The sequence below is a fragment of the Lacerta agilis genome, chromosome 17, assembly GCF_009819535.1.
Source record: "Lacerta agilis isolate rLacAgi1 chromosome 17, rLacAgi1.pri, whole genome shotgun sequence".
Lineage (NCBI taxonomy): Eukaryota > Metazoa > Chordata > Lepidosauria > Squamata > Lacertidae > Lacerta > Lacerta agilis.
Genome location: NC_046328.1, coordinates 1,634,013 through 1,651,781, shown reverse-complemented (window position 1 = coordinate 1,651,781; position 17,769 = coordinate 1,634,013). Strand labels below are relative to the sequence as shown.

General features: G+C 40.1%; 1 protein-coding gene across 1 annotated transcript in view; it reads left to right on the top strand.

Annotated features, from left to right (window-relative positions):
- The first annotated feature begins 254 nt into the window (after positions 1-254).
- Positions 255-17,769, top strand: part of KNTC1 (kinetochore associated 1) — an 82,009-nt gene continuing 64,494 nt past the window's right edge. Inside the window, exons 1-12 of the mRNA XM_033174388.1 lie at positions 255-408; positions 6,464-6,584; positions 7,045-7,160; positions 7,966-8,038; positions 8,402-8,479; positions 10,718-10,752; positions 11,432-11,542; positions 12,783-12,876; positions 14,584-14,636; positions 15,750-15,862; positions 16,553-16,610; positions 16,706-16,804. Of these exons, the coding sequence (XP_033030279.1) occupies positions 277-408; positions 6,464-6,584; positions 7,045-7,160; positions 7,966-8,038; positions 8,402-8,479; positions 10,718-10,752; positions 11,432-11,542; positions 12,783-12,876; positions 14,584-14,636; positions 15,750-15,862; positions 16,553-16,610; positions 16,706-16,804 (1,083 nt within the window). The 5' untranslated portion in view covers positions 255-276. The remainder of the gene's footprint in view (positions 409-6,463; positions 6,585-7,044; positions 7,161-7,965; positions 8,039-8,401; positions 8,480-10,717; positions 10,753-11,431; positions 11,543-12,782; positions 12,877-14,583; positions 14,637-15,749; positions 15,863-16,552; positions 16,611-16,705; positions 16,805-17,769) is intronic.

Below are 17,769 nucleotides of genomic sequence, written 5' to 3'. Positions count from 1 at the left end.
CCTGTACTTTTAAAGTATATATTTTAAGAAGTAAAATCATTTATAAAAGTTAAACTCGCCCCCCCCCCCCACCAGTTTATTCTCTGGCACACAACAGGCAAAGCCTTGTTCTCTTCCTACATTTGTACCAACTAAATTTTTGCCTGTCAGGACATTGCTTAATACAGCATGGTTATTTTGTTTTAATACAAAGGTTCAAATAATTACTTTGCTGGTCTGCTATGTTGTTCATTAGTTTCTCTTCTTTTCTCCAGGGCATAAAGATTTATTTAAGCCATGTGGGATACTGTTGAGCTTTTGGTCTGTGATGATACAGGAAGTGGTCAGCTAAACTTACATTCCAGACAAGAATGTGGAAGTGCGCTGTATCAAATAAACACACTCGTTAAAATCACCTCTTCTGAAAAGGTAGAATTTCTTTTTGTGGCCTCACTGCAAGAGAAGACTATGCAAAGACCTGTATAATGAATAACTTTAAAACTGAACTAAAAATCGTGTTGACGGATGTTTCACAGGTGCCATTGACTATGATTTGTCCTGTCAGTTGAAATGGGACTATAACTTAGGTTAAACTACTGTGGCATTATGGACTATAGTATCTGGTCAGCATCTAGATCTACCAGAGGGTCACATTATAATAAATAATAATAAATAATAAATTTTATTTATACCCTGCCCTCCCCGGCCGAGACTGGGCTCAGGGCGGCTAACACCAAATATACAATACATTAAAAACATGAAATCAAACAATTAGTTTAAAATACATTTCGAATGACATTTAAAATCAAAATACAATTAAGTGGGAACCCATGAATCAACCGTAGGGGTAAGGAATTAAAAGTTCACCAGGCCCAGCCACCCGTGCTGGTCCCATATGGGCCGATAGAAAGAACCACGGAGGCCACTTACATACAGGGTTCCATAGAAAGGAGGTCAGACTGGGCCTGGACCAAAGGCCTGGTGGAACAGCTCCGTCTTGCAGGCTCTGCGGAAAGATGTCAAATCCCGCAGGGCCCTGGTCTCTTGCAACAGTGTTCCACCAGATGGGGGCCAGGACTGAAAAGGCTCTGGCCCTGGTCGAGGCCAGTCTAACCTCCTTGAGGCCTGGGACCTCCAAAGTATTATTGTTTGTGGACTGTAAGGTCCTCTGCAGGGTGTACCAGGAGAGGCGGTCCTGTAGGTACGAGGGTCCTAGGCTTGGGAAGGACATGCTAAATAAAGTTTTTGCCTGTCACCTAATTATATATATTGATTACGTTAGCTGAGCCTCCTTGTTCCACAAACAGGGAACCACCACTGAAAATGCCTGTTCTTGTGTTGCCACCCTCTGGGCTTCCCGTGGAGGGGGCACACAAAGAAGGGCCTCAGATGACGATCCTAGGGTCTGCAATGGTTCAAATGGGGAGAGGCAGTCCTTGAGGTATTGGGGTCCTGAGCCTTATTTGTCAAGAGCCTTATTTGGTAGCCAGTGCAGTTGGGCTATGATTGGTGTTATGTGCTCAAAATGTCTTGCCTAGGTGAGCAACCTGACTGTTGCATTCTGCACCAGCTGAAGTTTCCAAACCATTTTCAGAGGCAGCCGCACATATAACGCACTGCAGTAATCTTAACCTGGGGGTTACCAGAGAGTAGACAACAGAAGTTGGGGCGGCTATCCAGATGAGGTGTAGCTGAGCTATGCCACGCCACTAAGGCCACCTGAGCCTCAAGTAACAGTAATGGATCCAGAAGTACACCCAAACTAGGTACCTACTCTTTCAGAGGGAGCGTAACCAATCAAGAGCAGGCAACCTCCCATTTACCTGGTCTAGGGAACCATCCATTAACAGTGCCCCTGTCTTACATGGATTGGGCTTCTATTTCTTGGCCAGGGTGGATAAAAATCAATGATTTACTGGCTTAAGGCCTCCTGGGGCAATTTGGGGAGCATCAAAGCCACACAGCTCTGCCTCAGTGGCTGGGGAGACCCAGCCAGTTGGGCGGGGTACAAATAATATATTATTATTATTATTATTTTATAAATTATTGTTCAGTCATTCAGTTGTGTCCGACTCTTCGTGACCCCATGGACCAGAGCACGTCAGGCACGCCTATCTTTCACTGCCTCCCGCAGTTTGGCCAAACTCATGCTAGTCGCTTCGAGAACACTGTCCAACCATCTCATCCTCTGTCGTCCCCTTCTCCTTGTGCCCTCCATCTTTCCCAACACCAGGGTCTTTTCCAGGGAGTCTTCTCTTCTCATGAGGTGGCCAGAGTACTGGAGCCTCAGCTTCAGGATCTGCCCTTCCAGTGAGCAATCAGGGCTGATTTCTCTTTTTTTTAGAATTATGAAATTTTTATTGATTAAAGCACAATACAACCAATACATTAACATACAATATCATATTTATCATACATTTCTCAGTTTTCCATCCCATCCTCACACCCACCACCATACACCCCTCTGACTTAGTTTCTGTATATTTCTATAATCGATTTTAATTCTTTATGTAAATTAATACTAAAAAATTCCTTCATATCTCTTACTCCAAGCAAATTAGCACTTCATTCCTTGAGCAATGTTTCTCCATATACTCATAACATTTCCATTGTTCCTTCAAATTTTGATTTGTTTGGTTTCTTATTGCTGCTGTCAGTTTTGCCATTAACAAATACTCGTTTAACTTGCCTATCCACTCATCCTTTGTTGGGACCGCTTGTGTTTTCCATTTAGTTGCTATCACCATTCTGGTGGCCGTGCTAGCATACAAAAATACTTTTCTTTCCACTAGGTATTTGCTCATCCAGTAAGCCTAGCAGATATGCCTCCGGTTTCTTTACTATTGATTTTTTCATAGTTTTTGTCATTTCTGTATGTGCCGTTAACCAAAACTTTTTTATCTCCTCGCATAGCCACCACATATGCAATAGCGTCCCCACTTCTTTCTTGCATCTCCAACAAAGGTTGGATTGTAATTTGTATATGCTCGCAAGTTTCACAGGAGTTAAGTACCACCTATAGTGCATCTTAAAAAAATTCTCCTTAATATTATATGACGCTGTGAATTTAATATCCTTTCCCCAAAATTTATCCCATTGCTCCAGATATATTGTATACCCAAGATCCTTGGACCACCTTAACATTGTCTCTTTTACTTCCTCCTCCTTCAAATCCCAATCTAATAACAAATTATATGCTCCAGATAAAACTTTTTTATTGTTTTGTATCAGCACTCTTTCAAATTCGGAAATTGCTTTTGAGAAACCTTTCTTTATATCTGCATTAAACAAGCTGTAAAGCTGTACATACTGCCATTTATCTATTCCATATCTCCTTAATTCCTCAAATGGTTTTATTTTATATTTGCCTTCATGTTTTTCTATTAATTGTCTATATGTCGGCCAAATTTTTATTATATTTAATCTTTTCCTGGCAATGGCTTCTATTGGTGAGATCCACCATGGTGTTTGCATTTCTACATATCTTCCGTATTTATTCCATACTTTATATAATGCTCCCCTTAAGATGTGATTGGTGAATTCCTTGTTTATTTTTGCTTTCTCATAATTAAGATATGCATGCCAGCCAAAGCTACAATTAAATCCTTCTAAATCCAAAATCCTATTTCTTTCCAGTCTAATCCATTCACACACCCATATTAGGCATTCCGCTTCATAATATAATTGCAAATTTGGGAGCGCCATTCCTCCTCTTTTCTTTCTGTCAACAACTTATATTTTATCCGGGGTTTCTTCCCCTGCCAGACAAATTTTATAATATCTCTTCTCCATTCATCAAAACAGTTTTCTTTAATAATTGGTATAGTTTGAAACAAATAGAGCATTTTCGGCAGAACATTCATTTTTATAATCTATACTCTCCCCTATAAAGATAAATTTAATCTGCTCCATCTTTCAAACTCCTTCTTTACCTCTTTCCATGTTTTCTCATAATTATTTTTAAACAAATTGATATTTTTCATAGTTATGTCTATTCCTAAATATTTGGCTTTTTTGACAATTTGTAATCCTAATTGTTTTTCTACTGCCTTTTGTTCATTTACTTGCATATTTTTTGTCAAGAGTTTCATTTTTTCCATATTTAATTTAAATCCAGATACACCCCCAAAATCCTTTACTAATTTGACTACTTTGGCAATACTTATCTCCGGATTTTCAGTTGTAATTAGAATATCGTCTGCAAAGGCCCTAACTTTACATTTCTCTTTACCTAGTGTTATTCCTGTTACTTCATCTTCCTCTCTTATATTTATTAATAATATTTCCAATGGCAAAATAAACAGCAGTGGTGAGAGGGGGCACCCTTGCCCGGTGCCCCTCTCTACTAAGAAACTTTCCGTTTTGTCACAGTTTATTATCAAATTGGCAAAATGCTTCTCATAAATAGATTTTATTCCCCTACAAAAATCTCCCAATGATGACATTTCCATTACTTTCATTAGGAAGCATCTTGACAGATTATTGAATGCTTTCTCAGCATCAATCATTATAAAGCCCGCTCTTTTACTTGGTTTCAATTCTAGGTATTCTATAGATCTATCACAATCCTCACATTTGATTTTATATGTCTATTTGGTAAAAAACCAGCTTGGTCTTCATGTATCACATCCTTTAAAACCATTTTCAATCTATTAGCCAGGATGCCTGCAAACAATTTATAGTCGTTATTTAATAGAGAAATGGGCCTATAATTGTTTACAGATTCTCCATCTGTTCCTTGTTTGTGTAATAACACAATGTTCGCTTCCTGCCAGGAACTTGGTATTTTCCCTTCCTTCATGCTCTTATTCATTGTTATTTTTAGTGGTGCTATTATGGAATCCTCTAATTTTTTGTAGTGTATTGCTGCTAATCCATCTAGACCTGGTGACTTCCCTAATTTAAGTTTGCCTATTGCGTGGTGTATCTCCGTCTCTGTTATCGGCTCATTTAGGATTTTCCATTTTCTTCACTTATTTTTGGTATTTTCCTTTTTTTTAAATAATCCTGTATCTCCTCTGATTCCTGACCTTTACTATATAAGTTTGTAAAAAATTCCAAAAAACTCTTGATTTTTCCCCTCTGTATCTAATATTCTCCCTTGATATATTATTTTGTTTATTTGTCTGTCTTCCTGTCTTTTCTTTATCTGCCACGCTAATAACTTTCCTGGTCTATTCCCTAATTCAAAAGATTTTTGCTTCATCCATTTCAATTTGTTTTCTATTTCATTAGATAATAATGTAGAGAGTTGGGCTTGTAATAATTTAATATTTTGGCTTAATGTTACATCCTTAGGTGTTTTGACCAATAGTTTCTCATAGTTTGCTGTTTCTTGTTGTATTTGCCTTAACTTAGATTCTTTTATACGTTTCTGAATTATGTTCTGTTTTATATAAAATCCCCTTATAAAGGCTTTACTTGCATCCCATACTACTTTTAGGTCCACATCCTTTGTCATATTTATTTCAAAAAATTCTTTCATTGCTTTTTGTGCCTCTATTACAATCTTTTCTGCCACCCAGTGCTGTTTTAGTTTAAGATTCTTTCTATCCTCTCCCCGAGGCAGGGCATTCACTGCTTATCTCATCGAGGGGTATTTTTAAGTTCCCCCCTCTGCTTTATGTTTCACCTCAGGCAGTGTTTAAAAAACCGTCTCGGCTCTTGAACACTTGTGCCTATGCTTTAGTAAAATTTTAAGCATCGGATATAAAGTTCTTATTTGCACAGCAGCTCGTTGGATTAGTGCGGAGCTCCAGTAAGTAATAGCGATATTTCTAGCCGCTTCCCTTCTTTTTAGTGTACTTTTCTTCTTGCCCCTTTATATCATAAGCCTTAAATTGGTAATAGCAAAGAGTCATGATCTGTTAAAGTCTTATTTCCTTCAGTGTTTTGTTTTTAGCTCCCTGGTTGTCAGGAGGCTGCGGCTCTTAACGCGGAGAAGTCGGCAGCACTCACCAGGGTCTCGCGGCGTCTCACGGCTAGGGTGGCCCTTTTTTAAAGCGTTGAGGTTCTCCTTATTTTCCTTCCACTTTTAAGTGCCAGAAGTAAGGAAACCCCTTCTTTTTGCGCTGCTTGGTTCCTCAGGTCTGAACTGTCCTCACAGACCTTTAATGAAGGATCAGCTTCGCCGTATTGACTCCCCCTTTCCCCCAGCCATGAGCAGATATGCTCGAGATTCTCAGAGCATAGTTCCCTGACCTGACTCGTGAGTGTGCCTTGTTGGAAGTCAGGGCTGATTTCTTTAAGGATGGATAGGTTTGATCTTCTTGCAGTCCATGGGACTCTCAAGAGTCTCCTCCAGCACCATAATTCAAAAGCATCAATTCTTCGGCGATCAGCCTTCTTTATGGTCCAGCTCTCAGTTCCATACATTACTACTGGGAAAACCATAGCTTTAACTATACGGACCTTTGTCCACAAGGTGATGTCTCTGCTTTTTAAGATGCTGTCTGTTTACGTTCTGCTTTCTTTTATTGCTCAGGTTTTGTCGAACCCAAAGTTATATGGCTGCTCCTCCAGTGATGGATGTGTGTTGGTGGCTGACAGAACAGTGGTGGTGCTTGATAATATTTGCCAGTCTCTTAAGATGTTTCTTCAGTTTGGTGAGTTTACCATTTTGTATCTTGAAGCAGCCATAAATTGAATACTTGGAACTTTCAGCATAGTGTACCTCAGTTTGTTTTCTTAATGAAATCTGTGCTCTGATCTGGAGTTTTGCATGTTCTGTGATATGGTTTTGAAATCCTGAACACAGGAACTCTTTCCCCTTTGAAGGAAATAGATCAGCCTGGTGTTGTCATGCCCTTATAAAATCACTTGATCAGGGTACTGGCTCTCAGTATTAATGTTAGTATATTATAGACACATACCCCAAATTTTAAAAAGTTTGTCAAAATAATTTTGCCATCTTTTGACCTATAAGTTAAGACAGTAATTATCTAGTACTTCCACAGCAGAGGAGTATATGAGGCAAAAAATCACTGCATCTCATTATATACGTCATTATTTCTGAATATAGTCATCTCCTGTGGCATCTGAATACTTCTTTTTAAAACCTTTTAGAGACTGAGGTGGAAGTTGTTGGATTGTGTCAAGAAGCACAGTTTCTTGTGATTGGGGAGAGAAGTGGAAACCTACATCTGATTCATGTATCATCAAAGCAAACCTTGTTAACTAATGTATGTAGCTTATTTCTTTTTTGCTTCTATATGACTATATGCAGCTGCCTCAGACATTCTTAAATATACGAAGTGTAATTTTCTAAAGTTGCCTCATACTGGCTGCATTGATATGTGACACCTGGGGATAAACCTAGGTGAGCTTTGGGCTCACGTATTGCCCCCTTCCTTTTCCTCCTTTTGCTGATTGCAAGGAAGAGATTGGAAACTTTTGCTTATATTTTCAGCTAACTCTAGTTACTCATTTTGTCCAAGAACTGTGGTTAGGGTTAAATATAGTTTAGGGAAAGAAGGTAGGATTGTAAACTATTGTTTGAAGTTGGCTTTCTCCCTAAACCATTGTTAATACTAACCACAGTTTGTCTGGATTTCAACATAGCAAGTAACCATAGTAGATAAGAGGTGTGGGGGAGTGGGGGAGCCCTGAGGCTTGGCATGTAATACTAAACCATAGTTCAGTGTTACTTGTGAACCATTCCAGCCCAGTTACATCAATACTGCAGTCCAGTGTTATCAAGTCATTTGAATTGGCTATTTTGCTATCAGAGGTCTATTTCACTAGAGATGCTGATAATTGAACTGTGGGACTTACGGGTGTGAAGCATATATTCAAAGATTGAACTTTAGTTTTGGTATCCTGGTGAATTTCTGCTGTTGATGTGCTTACTGATTTTAAACTATAATAGATACTAATGTAATTTACAAAATTCATGATTTGAGTAGGATTAAATTAATGTGGTGCAAATTACATTACTTTTTTGAAATTCATTCTAATAACATTTTTTAAAATAAAAAATGTGTTTAGATGTTGGTTCAAAGATCTTCAAATGACAGGACTTATCTGAATCTTATTCTAGAAAAAGATAATGGAGATACAGGTGAGATATTTTTTTCTGAATAATCTGCACTTTCAGTTTTTCTCTCTTGTAAACTCAGGTTGACTTGGGGGAGGGGAGGAAATGTAATGCCATAGAATTTTGCCTGATAGAGGAGACTTATATTATGCTGATTTGAATTTGATTCTATGAATTTTAATCATATTTCATCTTCTGCACCCTTGATTATTATTTTTTATTTTGATTTCAATTACCTTGGTGTAAACAAAGTTTTCTTCTTTTATTTGCTCATGTTTGGAGATGCCAGGTGGCAGTTCCTTTACTTGAAGATCACATGGACACAATTTGATAACCCTTGCTGGGAAGACTTCTTGACATTTACCTTGTCTTTGGTTATTTTGATAGGAACCTACCATGCATTTATTCTCACAAACAGTGGCTTCTTCTGCATTATGCACCTCCCATTTGCCAAAACTCAGGAAGGTAGGACAAATGTTGTTTTAGATCTAAAGCCTAATTGTGCATCATTGCATGGAAACCTGTAGTAAGAGATGAAGTTTTTCTTTCTGCTTTCTGTAATGATTAGAATCTCAGTCTTGTAAGGTGCTGAGCACCAACATCTTAATACTGCAGGAGCAAGAGATTTTGTTTAAGTGCTAATTGATTATGTGTATTAATTGAATTGCACTGGCTTTGATAATCTTTATTGGTTTGTGGTACTCAATGCAGACCAATTTCAATGTGTTTGCTCTAGAGAGCCAACAGTAATCACACAACTGCTGCAACTGTAATATGTATAAATGAATGCAGGATTCTTTTCACATGACCTTGAGCAGGACTTCAGGAACATTTAGTGTTGCTTTCACAGTATCACAGCTTGTTGTGGTGTATTAAACTAATCAGTTTTTTGCAAACCACAATCTCAGGTTAACAACTTGTCTTCATAACCCATGGCTTGAGGTTGGCTTATTTTGAAACTAACCAGAGTTTGTTATAAACGGAGATTTTGGGTTTCTTCACAATTATGATCTGGGATTTTGTGAAAGTGAAATTAAATGCTACAAAAATCCTCACAATCTTTTCAGAGAATAGTGTGTGTGTGTGTGTGTGTGTGCGTGTGTGTGCGTGTCCATGTGCGCAGGTGGGTTCAGTTTTGTTTCAACTCTTGCATGTAGTGTTAAATTGTGGATTAATTTTGCATGTGAATGTGGCCATTGAGTCATCTGGAGTTACCTTCCTTGTACAGTAAGCATACTTGAGTCATGCTCTAGTCTGGATTGTATGAACTGATCTGTGGTGGTGGTAGTGGTGGGTTTTGCCTTTGATCAATTCTAAATCTAGTATTTATGACAATATTTTTCTTTCTTTGTTCAACATATATCTATCCAAAGTGTTTTGTTTTATATTCTTGATAATGCAGATTTTGAGAAACTGAATGTTATTGTCTATCTTTATTTTAAATAACAGCATAAATATTTATTGCCTAATTATTAGATTAAATTCAGAGATGAGTTATCCGGCTGCAATCCTAACCTCTTTTCCTGAGAAGAAGCCACGTTGAATTCACTGGGAATTACTTCTGAGTAGACATGGTTAGGGTTGTGCTGCAACAGTATTATAACCAGCAAGGAAACACTATACAGTGGTATCTCATGTTGCGGGATGTCAGGGAACTGCCTCCTGGCCCGCTGAGGGGAACGGAGGGTCTGTTAGCATACAGAAAGCCCTGACGCTAATTGAGCAGCAGCACCTCTTCCAGCGGGGAAAGGAGCCACACCTCCAGTGGGGAGGAGAGGGCTTAGGGATGCCACAGAGTCCCTGCGCCTCATCTAGCCAGGAGCGACAAACAGGGAGCGTGGCGGAGAAAGGGCTTGGGGATGTTGCTGAGACCTTGCGCTCACTTTGCCCGGCTGGTCACGAGGGAGGCACAGCATTTCCGTCGCCCTAGTTGCGCAGAGGGGTGAAACGCAAGGAGGGTAGGAGGAGACTTGGTGTGCTGAAGTTCTTATGCTAGGGGAGAAGCCGGAAGGGGCCACTCCCGGATTCTGCCAGTGACTGAGACAGACATGCTTTTTGTAGCTCTGCACTGTAAATAGTTTGCACAATAAAACTGCAAAAGACTGTTTGGGCTCCTGCTCCGTTACTCGTGAGGCACTATCACGCGAACTTTACATGTAACCTCCAGGTTACGGAATCTTTGGGTTACGGCCATGGCAAACCCCGAAGTGTATTCTTCCAGGTTTCGCCGTACGCACATACGCTGAAGCGCTCCATCGCTCCGTGTGTGTGCGCAGAAGGGTGCCTCCGGTTACGAAGTTTTCGGGATGCAGCCAGGCCTCTGGAACGGATCCCGTTCATAACTGGAGGTATCACTGTAATGAGACTTTTTCAAAGACTGATATATCATGGCATTAGATTTCGTTGATGCACAAACACTAGTGCATGGAATCTTAAATTACACTAATCTGTTAGTCTTAAACTGCTTCAAGACTCTTTCTTTATGTTTGTATACTATAAGTTATTGTAGTAAGCTACTGCAACTGCAAATTTCCTGAAGTATACATTAAAAAAGGCCAAGTTAATAAATGTGTGATCACTAAAGGGTTTACAGAAATCAAATCTGCCTTCTGAATCTGTGGCTACAACAGTCCAATAGAAAATACTTTTAAAAAATGGATATATAATGTTGATTTTCTCAACACACTTTTTATGTTTATGCAGCAATTGACAAGCTGGACTTCAGTACTGCAAAGAAGGCAAGTGGGAGCATTCTTCTATCTTAAATAATGTGTTTTGGTTTTTGAAATAGTTTGGTTGTGATTCATAGTACTGGGTGTTTGTGCGGATCTACTAGGGATGCAAAATGTTAATTGCCACTTTAAAAAATGAATTAATTTTTCACATTTGTAATCCACTGCTGTTCTGTGATGGAGATTAAGCAGAGCGAGTTATTCTTTCCACTTGCCCCAGGAACAGGACGATGCAAATAACTTTGTGCATCACTCTGTTCCAGGAAGCCAAAGAGATTTCATAGAGCTTTGTTAACATTCTTATAAGGATAGCTGCCAGATTCAAGGTTGATATCTCTGACCCTGATGAAAAAGTATGCCCTACCTGTATATGAATCACAGATAGCAAGCACCAACTTCTCTCATGGACAGGAGGGAATGCCTCTTCTAAGATGATGCCTGCTGCAACACATGCGTGCATCACCTTATAAATAGAGCAAGCATGCCTATTCCTTTAGAAATTCTATTTTTATCCAAATATCTGAAATGTAATTGATAAAACTACTTGGCTAAAGAATTCATTAGGTTTTTAAAATCAAGTTACTGCTCCAAATTAATTTTTTATCATTTCTCTTGCAATTGTGCATTATTTCTACCACTTTAACAAAAAGTAAAATCTGTGAGTGACTATTTGTCTACCTTACAGTTACAAGGGCAGGTAGAAACATGTTTTATTTCTACAAAAGACTATCACACCATTGGCTGCCTGACTTCCACAACTAAGCACACAACTAACAATATCACTTTGATAATAGGGGTAAGTAATATTTGAATACCTTTGTGAACTTCCTGTGGGTTTATCTGCAGCAATCTGTGCTTCAAAGTTAGCCCCGTGTAGAGCACATTGTAGTAGTCCAAGTGGAAGATAACTAGAGCATGCACCACTCTGGCGAGACAGTCTGCGGGCAGGTAGGGTCTCAGCCTGCGTCACAGATGGAGCTGGTAGACAGCTGCCCTGGACACAGAATTGACCTGCGCCTCCATGGACAGCTGTGAGTCCAAAATTACTCCCAGGCTGTACACCACCTCTTTCAGGCACATTTGCCCAGTTCAGGATCAGGGAGACCTCCATACCTGCCCACCCCGTCCCCCCAAAGCAATACTTCTGTATTGTCAGGATTCAACCTCAATCTGTTAGCCACCAGCCACCTCCAGCCACTCACATAGGAGTGCCTTCTGATCAGAAGGTCGGCAGTTTGAATCCCCGCGATGGGGTGAGCTCCCGTTGCTCGGTCCCTGCTCCTGCCAACCTAGCAGTTTGAAAGCACATCAAAGTGCAAGTAGATAAATAGGTACTGCTCCAGCGGGAAGGTAAACAGCGTTTCCGTGCACTGCTCTGGTTCGCCAGAAGCGGCTTAGTCATGCTGGCCACATGACCCGGAAGCTGTCTGCGGACAAACGTCAGCTCCCTCGGCCTATAGAGCGAGATGAGCGCCGCAACCCCAGAGTCATCCGTGACTGGACCTAATGGTCAGGGGTACCTTTACCTTTAGAGCTGGGTATCATCTGCATAATGGTGAACGCCGGCCCAAACCCCGATGATCTTTTCTCAGCAGCTTCATATTCATGTTGAAAACATGGGAGAGAGGATTAAGCCCTGAGGCACCCCACAAGTGAGAGCCCAGGGGTCTGAACACTCATCCTCCAACACCACTTTCTGGATATGGCCCAGGAGGAAGAAGCAGAACCACTGCATAACAGGGTCCCCAGCTCCCAACTCCTTTAGATGGCCCAGAAGGATTTTGTAATGTGTGTAGCAGTTGCAATTCAAAGCAGCACTGGAAAAATCCACCAGCAACTGGTGGCCCAGTCTTCTAAAATGTAATGCTGATCCCAGAAATCGATGTGGGAGGATTCCAATTTGGCTATTACAATTTTAAAATCTTTGTGCCTATAATGATTTTCATAAGAACTATCAGTAAATATCTTGAATACCGATTAGGTCTGTTGTGAAACAGAATGCAGGTTTCTGATACAAATACTTCTTTTCTTAAAAGGGTACAGGTGACTGTGTGATGTCTGTCTGGGAGGTGAATCCTAACAAAAGGCAGATAAACATTCAAAGTGTTGCTGATTCAAGTTTGATTGAAGGTATGTTTTCCAGGTATAGGCATCCTAAAGAACACTTTTTCCAAAGACTTAGTTTCCCACAACTTTTGGTATTTAAAAGCCTTTGTTTCCATACTCTTCCAGCTTGTCAATATCCTTTTTAAATTGTGCTGCCCAGAACTGGACACAGCAGTTCAAGCGTGATCTGACCAAGGTGGAACAGAGCAATACTAAGACTTCCCTTGATCTAGGTTCTAGGCACTATACTTCTGTTGATGAAGCCTAGAATAGCATTAGCTTTTTTTGCTGCTGCATCACACTGTTGACTCATGTTCAGCCTGTGGTCTAAGACCTCTAGGTCTTTTTCACATGTACTATTGACAATCCAGGTGTCCTCCATCTTACATTTGTGCAGCTGATAATGCCTGCCCAAGTGTGTTACCCTACAAAAGGGGTCTGGAAATACGCCAGTCCTTTTAGCCAAATAAAGGCAAGCAGCATCTTGGAAAGAGTTCAGATTTATTGCAGACTGCTGTAAGAATAAATGATCCAGAGGAATTATGGACCGCGAGCATACATTTCAAAACATCTTTATAGCTTTTGCTTTACACGATTAATTTGTGAACGATTCTTTTCAGCAATGCGATTGGATAACAGAGCATGAACAGCTTGTGGACCCCTAAAATTGGTTTAGAAAAATTATGCTCCTATCTACCAGCAATACAATGGCAACAGATAGTTCTGAGCAAAGTTAATAGATTCACTATTCTTCTGTCTCATACAAATGCCTTTGAAGTTTCTAGTCTGTGAAGGGCAATGAGCTCTTAGTGTGTTTTGCTAAGCTGATAAGAAAACAAGAGGCCCTGCTTGCTAGGAAAAAGACAGAAATACATCTATTCTCAGGTGGTGATGCAGGGAGAAAATGCTTAAACTACCAACTCTATGATTCTATTGCTCTACAGTGTAAATCCTTCATTTACTCAATCGACAGAGATTATTTGATTGATACCGGACATCTCTGGCTTTGGGATTTAATGAGCATTACATTAAGTGTGGAATGAGAGACATGCCTATCTTTCCAGTACATTTCCAATAGAGGACAATGGCAGAGTTACATTGTAGCTGTGACTGTGAAAACGTGCTTATACAGCAAGCCGAGTGAGGTCAGTTGTGTATGAGAAACATGTACTGTGATAGAGGATGTGAACATAGGTGCACGCTGTGCTGTGTTGTGTCCCAAATTATGGCGTTCACCTGGGTCCCAGGTACATTTGTCTCTATTGAAATCTTTATGAGCTTTGACCCTGTTTCCTAATCTGTTATGGTCATCTTAAATCCCCAGAGCAACGCTCTAGGGCCTCAGGACCCTAGAGTTTCTGTTCAGAGACCCCAGGTGTTTTACTGTAGGGATGGGGAACCCTGTGATTCTCCAGATGCTGCTGGGCTGCAGCTACTATCCTCATGATTGTCAATGCCATCATCATTATTATTTGTACCACACACACCTGACTGAGTTGCCCCAGCCACTCTGGACAGCTTTGAACATACATAAAAACATAATAAAATATTAAACATTAAAAAACTTCCCTGACTGCTGGCCTTACTGGCTAGGGCTGTATTGGAGTCCTGTAATATCTGGAGGACCACAGGTTCCACACCCCTGTTTTACAGTTTCTATTTCAAATGCAACTTTTTAGAGCAAGAAATTAACAGACTTACATCTTTTTTCCTTTTTACATTTTTTTACAGCTGCAAAAATGCTTCAGGTTGTAGACGAATTATTGTTTGTCTTGGATAATAAGGCAGGTGCTATTTTGATTTATTTGTTGCCCAATTTTACAAATTGCTCCTGGATAAGGTTATGTTCCATAGTTTCAGTATTTGGCAATTAGTAAGAAAACGTTTGTTTCCACTAGGGGAATTCAGGGGCATTCATAGCCATTATGAGCTCCTATTTAAATGGTTAATTAAGATATTAAACTTTGGTTATGTTTTAAGAATGTTTAAGATAAAGGCTACTTTTCTTTTTAATTGATTTCTAATTTCAAGTAACAAAGCATACCCATACAAGGAATATAGAGTTTAGTAGAAAAGAAGGAAAAATAGCAGCTGATGGTTTTAGATGTTTCAAGAAAGCCAATCAAATGAAAGTGTTTCTTGATAAGATTCCATGACTTGATGGAGAGTGAAAACCTTTAACGATTGTCTTAACAAAGTCAGTAAAAGGATACCATGTCGAGGTGTGAGCCTCTACCCCCTCCCCCGATTGATATTCCTTTTGTGAAATGGTTAATTGGTCAGTCAGGATTTCCAGTGTTCAAAATTTGCCAGGCATATTTTGCACCTGGCTATCAGTGCCTGGATGGTGCCTGAAGTCTCCACCATCTGGAGGTGCATACCTGGGATTCTTGGAACTTGACTGTTTTTGCATACAGTGGTACCCCGTGTTACACACGTGATCCGTTCCGGATCGCGCTACGTAACACGGGCATGCTTAACATGAACACCCAACCCCCCGAAAACCTGGAAGTAGCGCGATTTGAGCGCTTCTGCGCATGCGCAAAGTGCATAGAAGCGTTCTGCGCATCCAGGGGTCACGCACGCTCCGGAAATGCTTCCGGGTTGCGGCCATTCTTAACTCGAACGTGCGCAACCCAGGGTATGACTGTACTAGCAACATATCTTGTCATGTGAGAGGGGGACCAATGTGAGAGAAGATGTGCACCATGGAGAAAAAATGGAAACGATGAAGGGACAGACGCCATTGACAGCCCTGATTGACGTGACAAATTATCCACCAAAATAGAAATATTTGTTTCATACTTTGAAAGATCTAAGTATCACAAATTATACCGTCATGGTTCATATAGTCTTAGTCACATCATAATGACACTTCTGTTTTCCTTTTCTTGTAGAACGTTTTGTCTTTGTGGAATATTTGCACTCTTACCATGATTTGGAACTGTGGTTCTGTTCATATGGAAGAATTTCTTCTGATTTCAGAATCGGATTTTTCAGCAGCTTCAGGGTAAATTGAGGATTATAGCATACTTGCTGAGAAATATGAAAGGGTGTGCCACAGCAGAAAGGTTCCTCACTTAGCCTCTTACCAGAGCTGATGCCCCCACCTTTCTTCAAGTTTTGTATTCACTGACTTCAGAATAAGCCCCTGGGAACAAAGAGGGACCTAATTTCTGAGCCAACATCCATAGGAATGGGCTGTGTGTATGTGTTGTGTGACTAATCAGTTGGAAGGGCGGGGTATAAATAATTTTTATTATTATTATTATTATCATTATCATTATTATTATTATTGAACTACACCTCTGGCTAGTAGCCATGTTCCACGCTGAAACACAGGGGTGTTGGGAATCCATAATCATCGGAGGGCCACAGGTTTCCTGTCCCCATATGGCAAGGATAGGCAACTTGATGCCCCCTCCTGATGGAGCCATCGTGGTATAGTGGTTAGAATATCCAACTGGGTTCAAATTCTCACTCAGCCATGAAGCTTACTCGGTGACCTTGGACCAGTCACTCTCTGACTAACCTACATCATAGAATACAATAGGAAGAGTGAGAATCATTTATGCCACTTTTTGCTCCTTGGAGGAAAGGTGAGATACCAATATAATAACTAAAGTACTGAAATAAAATGTAAATGGTGATGGCTCATAACTTTTGTCATTAGTTGATACATTTCCCTTCTTTTGTTAAGACAGGGGATTGGCAGTCTTAAACTAGTTGCTTTGACAAACCCTGGTGATGGCAAGCAGGTAATTGTCTTCTATCAAAGAAAAGCTTCAAAACTGTGTGCCTGTATTTCGGCAGCATCCTTTAGGGTGATCCTAATTGCACTGTTTCTCTGTAGACGAGGAACATCACGGTGTTTTCACTGCCTACTATGCACCAGCTCTATTCTTTGGAAACTACTGATGTTTCTTCATTGATTCAGAGTGGAATAAATACGGTATGTTTTTATTTCAATTTCTTCAATCCCTAAGTAAGACTGGTGAGGGGGAATGTCAGAGGAAGTTCACACCCCTTTCAAGTCTGTCTGTAAGTCTTCAGTAGAACCTCCTTACTAAGTATGTCTAGGATTGCAGCCAAAGGGTGGAACTACATGTTGTATGGAAATGTGAATAGGAAAAAACAAAATAACTGTTTCTGCTGGAAATTATCAGGAAGCCTCCTTGTATCAGGTTGGACTATTTGTTTATCTAGGTTACTACTGTCTCCTAAGAATATAAGAGCAGCACTCATGAATCAAACTCAAAAGTCCATCTATTCCAGCATTCTGTTCCCACAGTGACCAGGCAGATTCTGAAGGGAAGCCTGCAAGCGACGCATTAGCACAGTAGCACTCTCCCTCTGACTTTAATTCTGGAAGTAATATATAACCTTCATATCCAGTTGCCCAGGTTGGCCTTATTCATGAGAGCATCTCTCCAGGGTTCCAGCCAGAGAAAGATATTTTCCATTACTTGCTAAATGATTCAAATGTAATGTGCCTGTGAATGGAGTTAAGGCATTCAGGCTGATATTTTTGGAAAAGAAAGCTGAAAAATTTCATATACAAAGAAGATGTATGAAAGTTGGTGAAACTGAATAAAACAGTTAAGCTTTGTCTTTAATTTCTAGCTAGTTGTACTGTTCACCATCAAACTTTAGTACTACAGTTGTGGACCAGCATAAGATAAAAACTTGTGAATAAAATTAAAGCACAAGACTTAACTATTAGCTTTTATCCCTTTCTTCTTCAAGTGATTGTAACTCACATAAACATAGATAGAAACAGAAGATAAAGCAGTTAAAAGCAGCTGTAAGGGGCGGAATGTGAAGCAGCACAGGTCTTGCATGATGGGCCTTCAGTTTAGGCCTGTTTTGTGGCACAAACCATCCTTCAATGGATGTCCATCATGGCAGCACAAAATC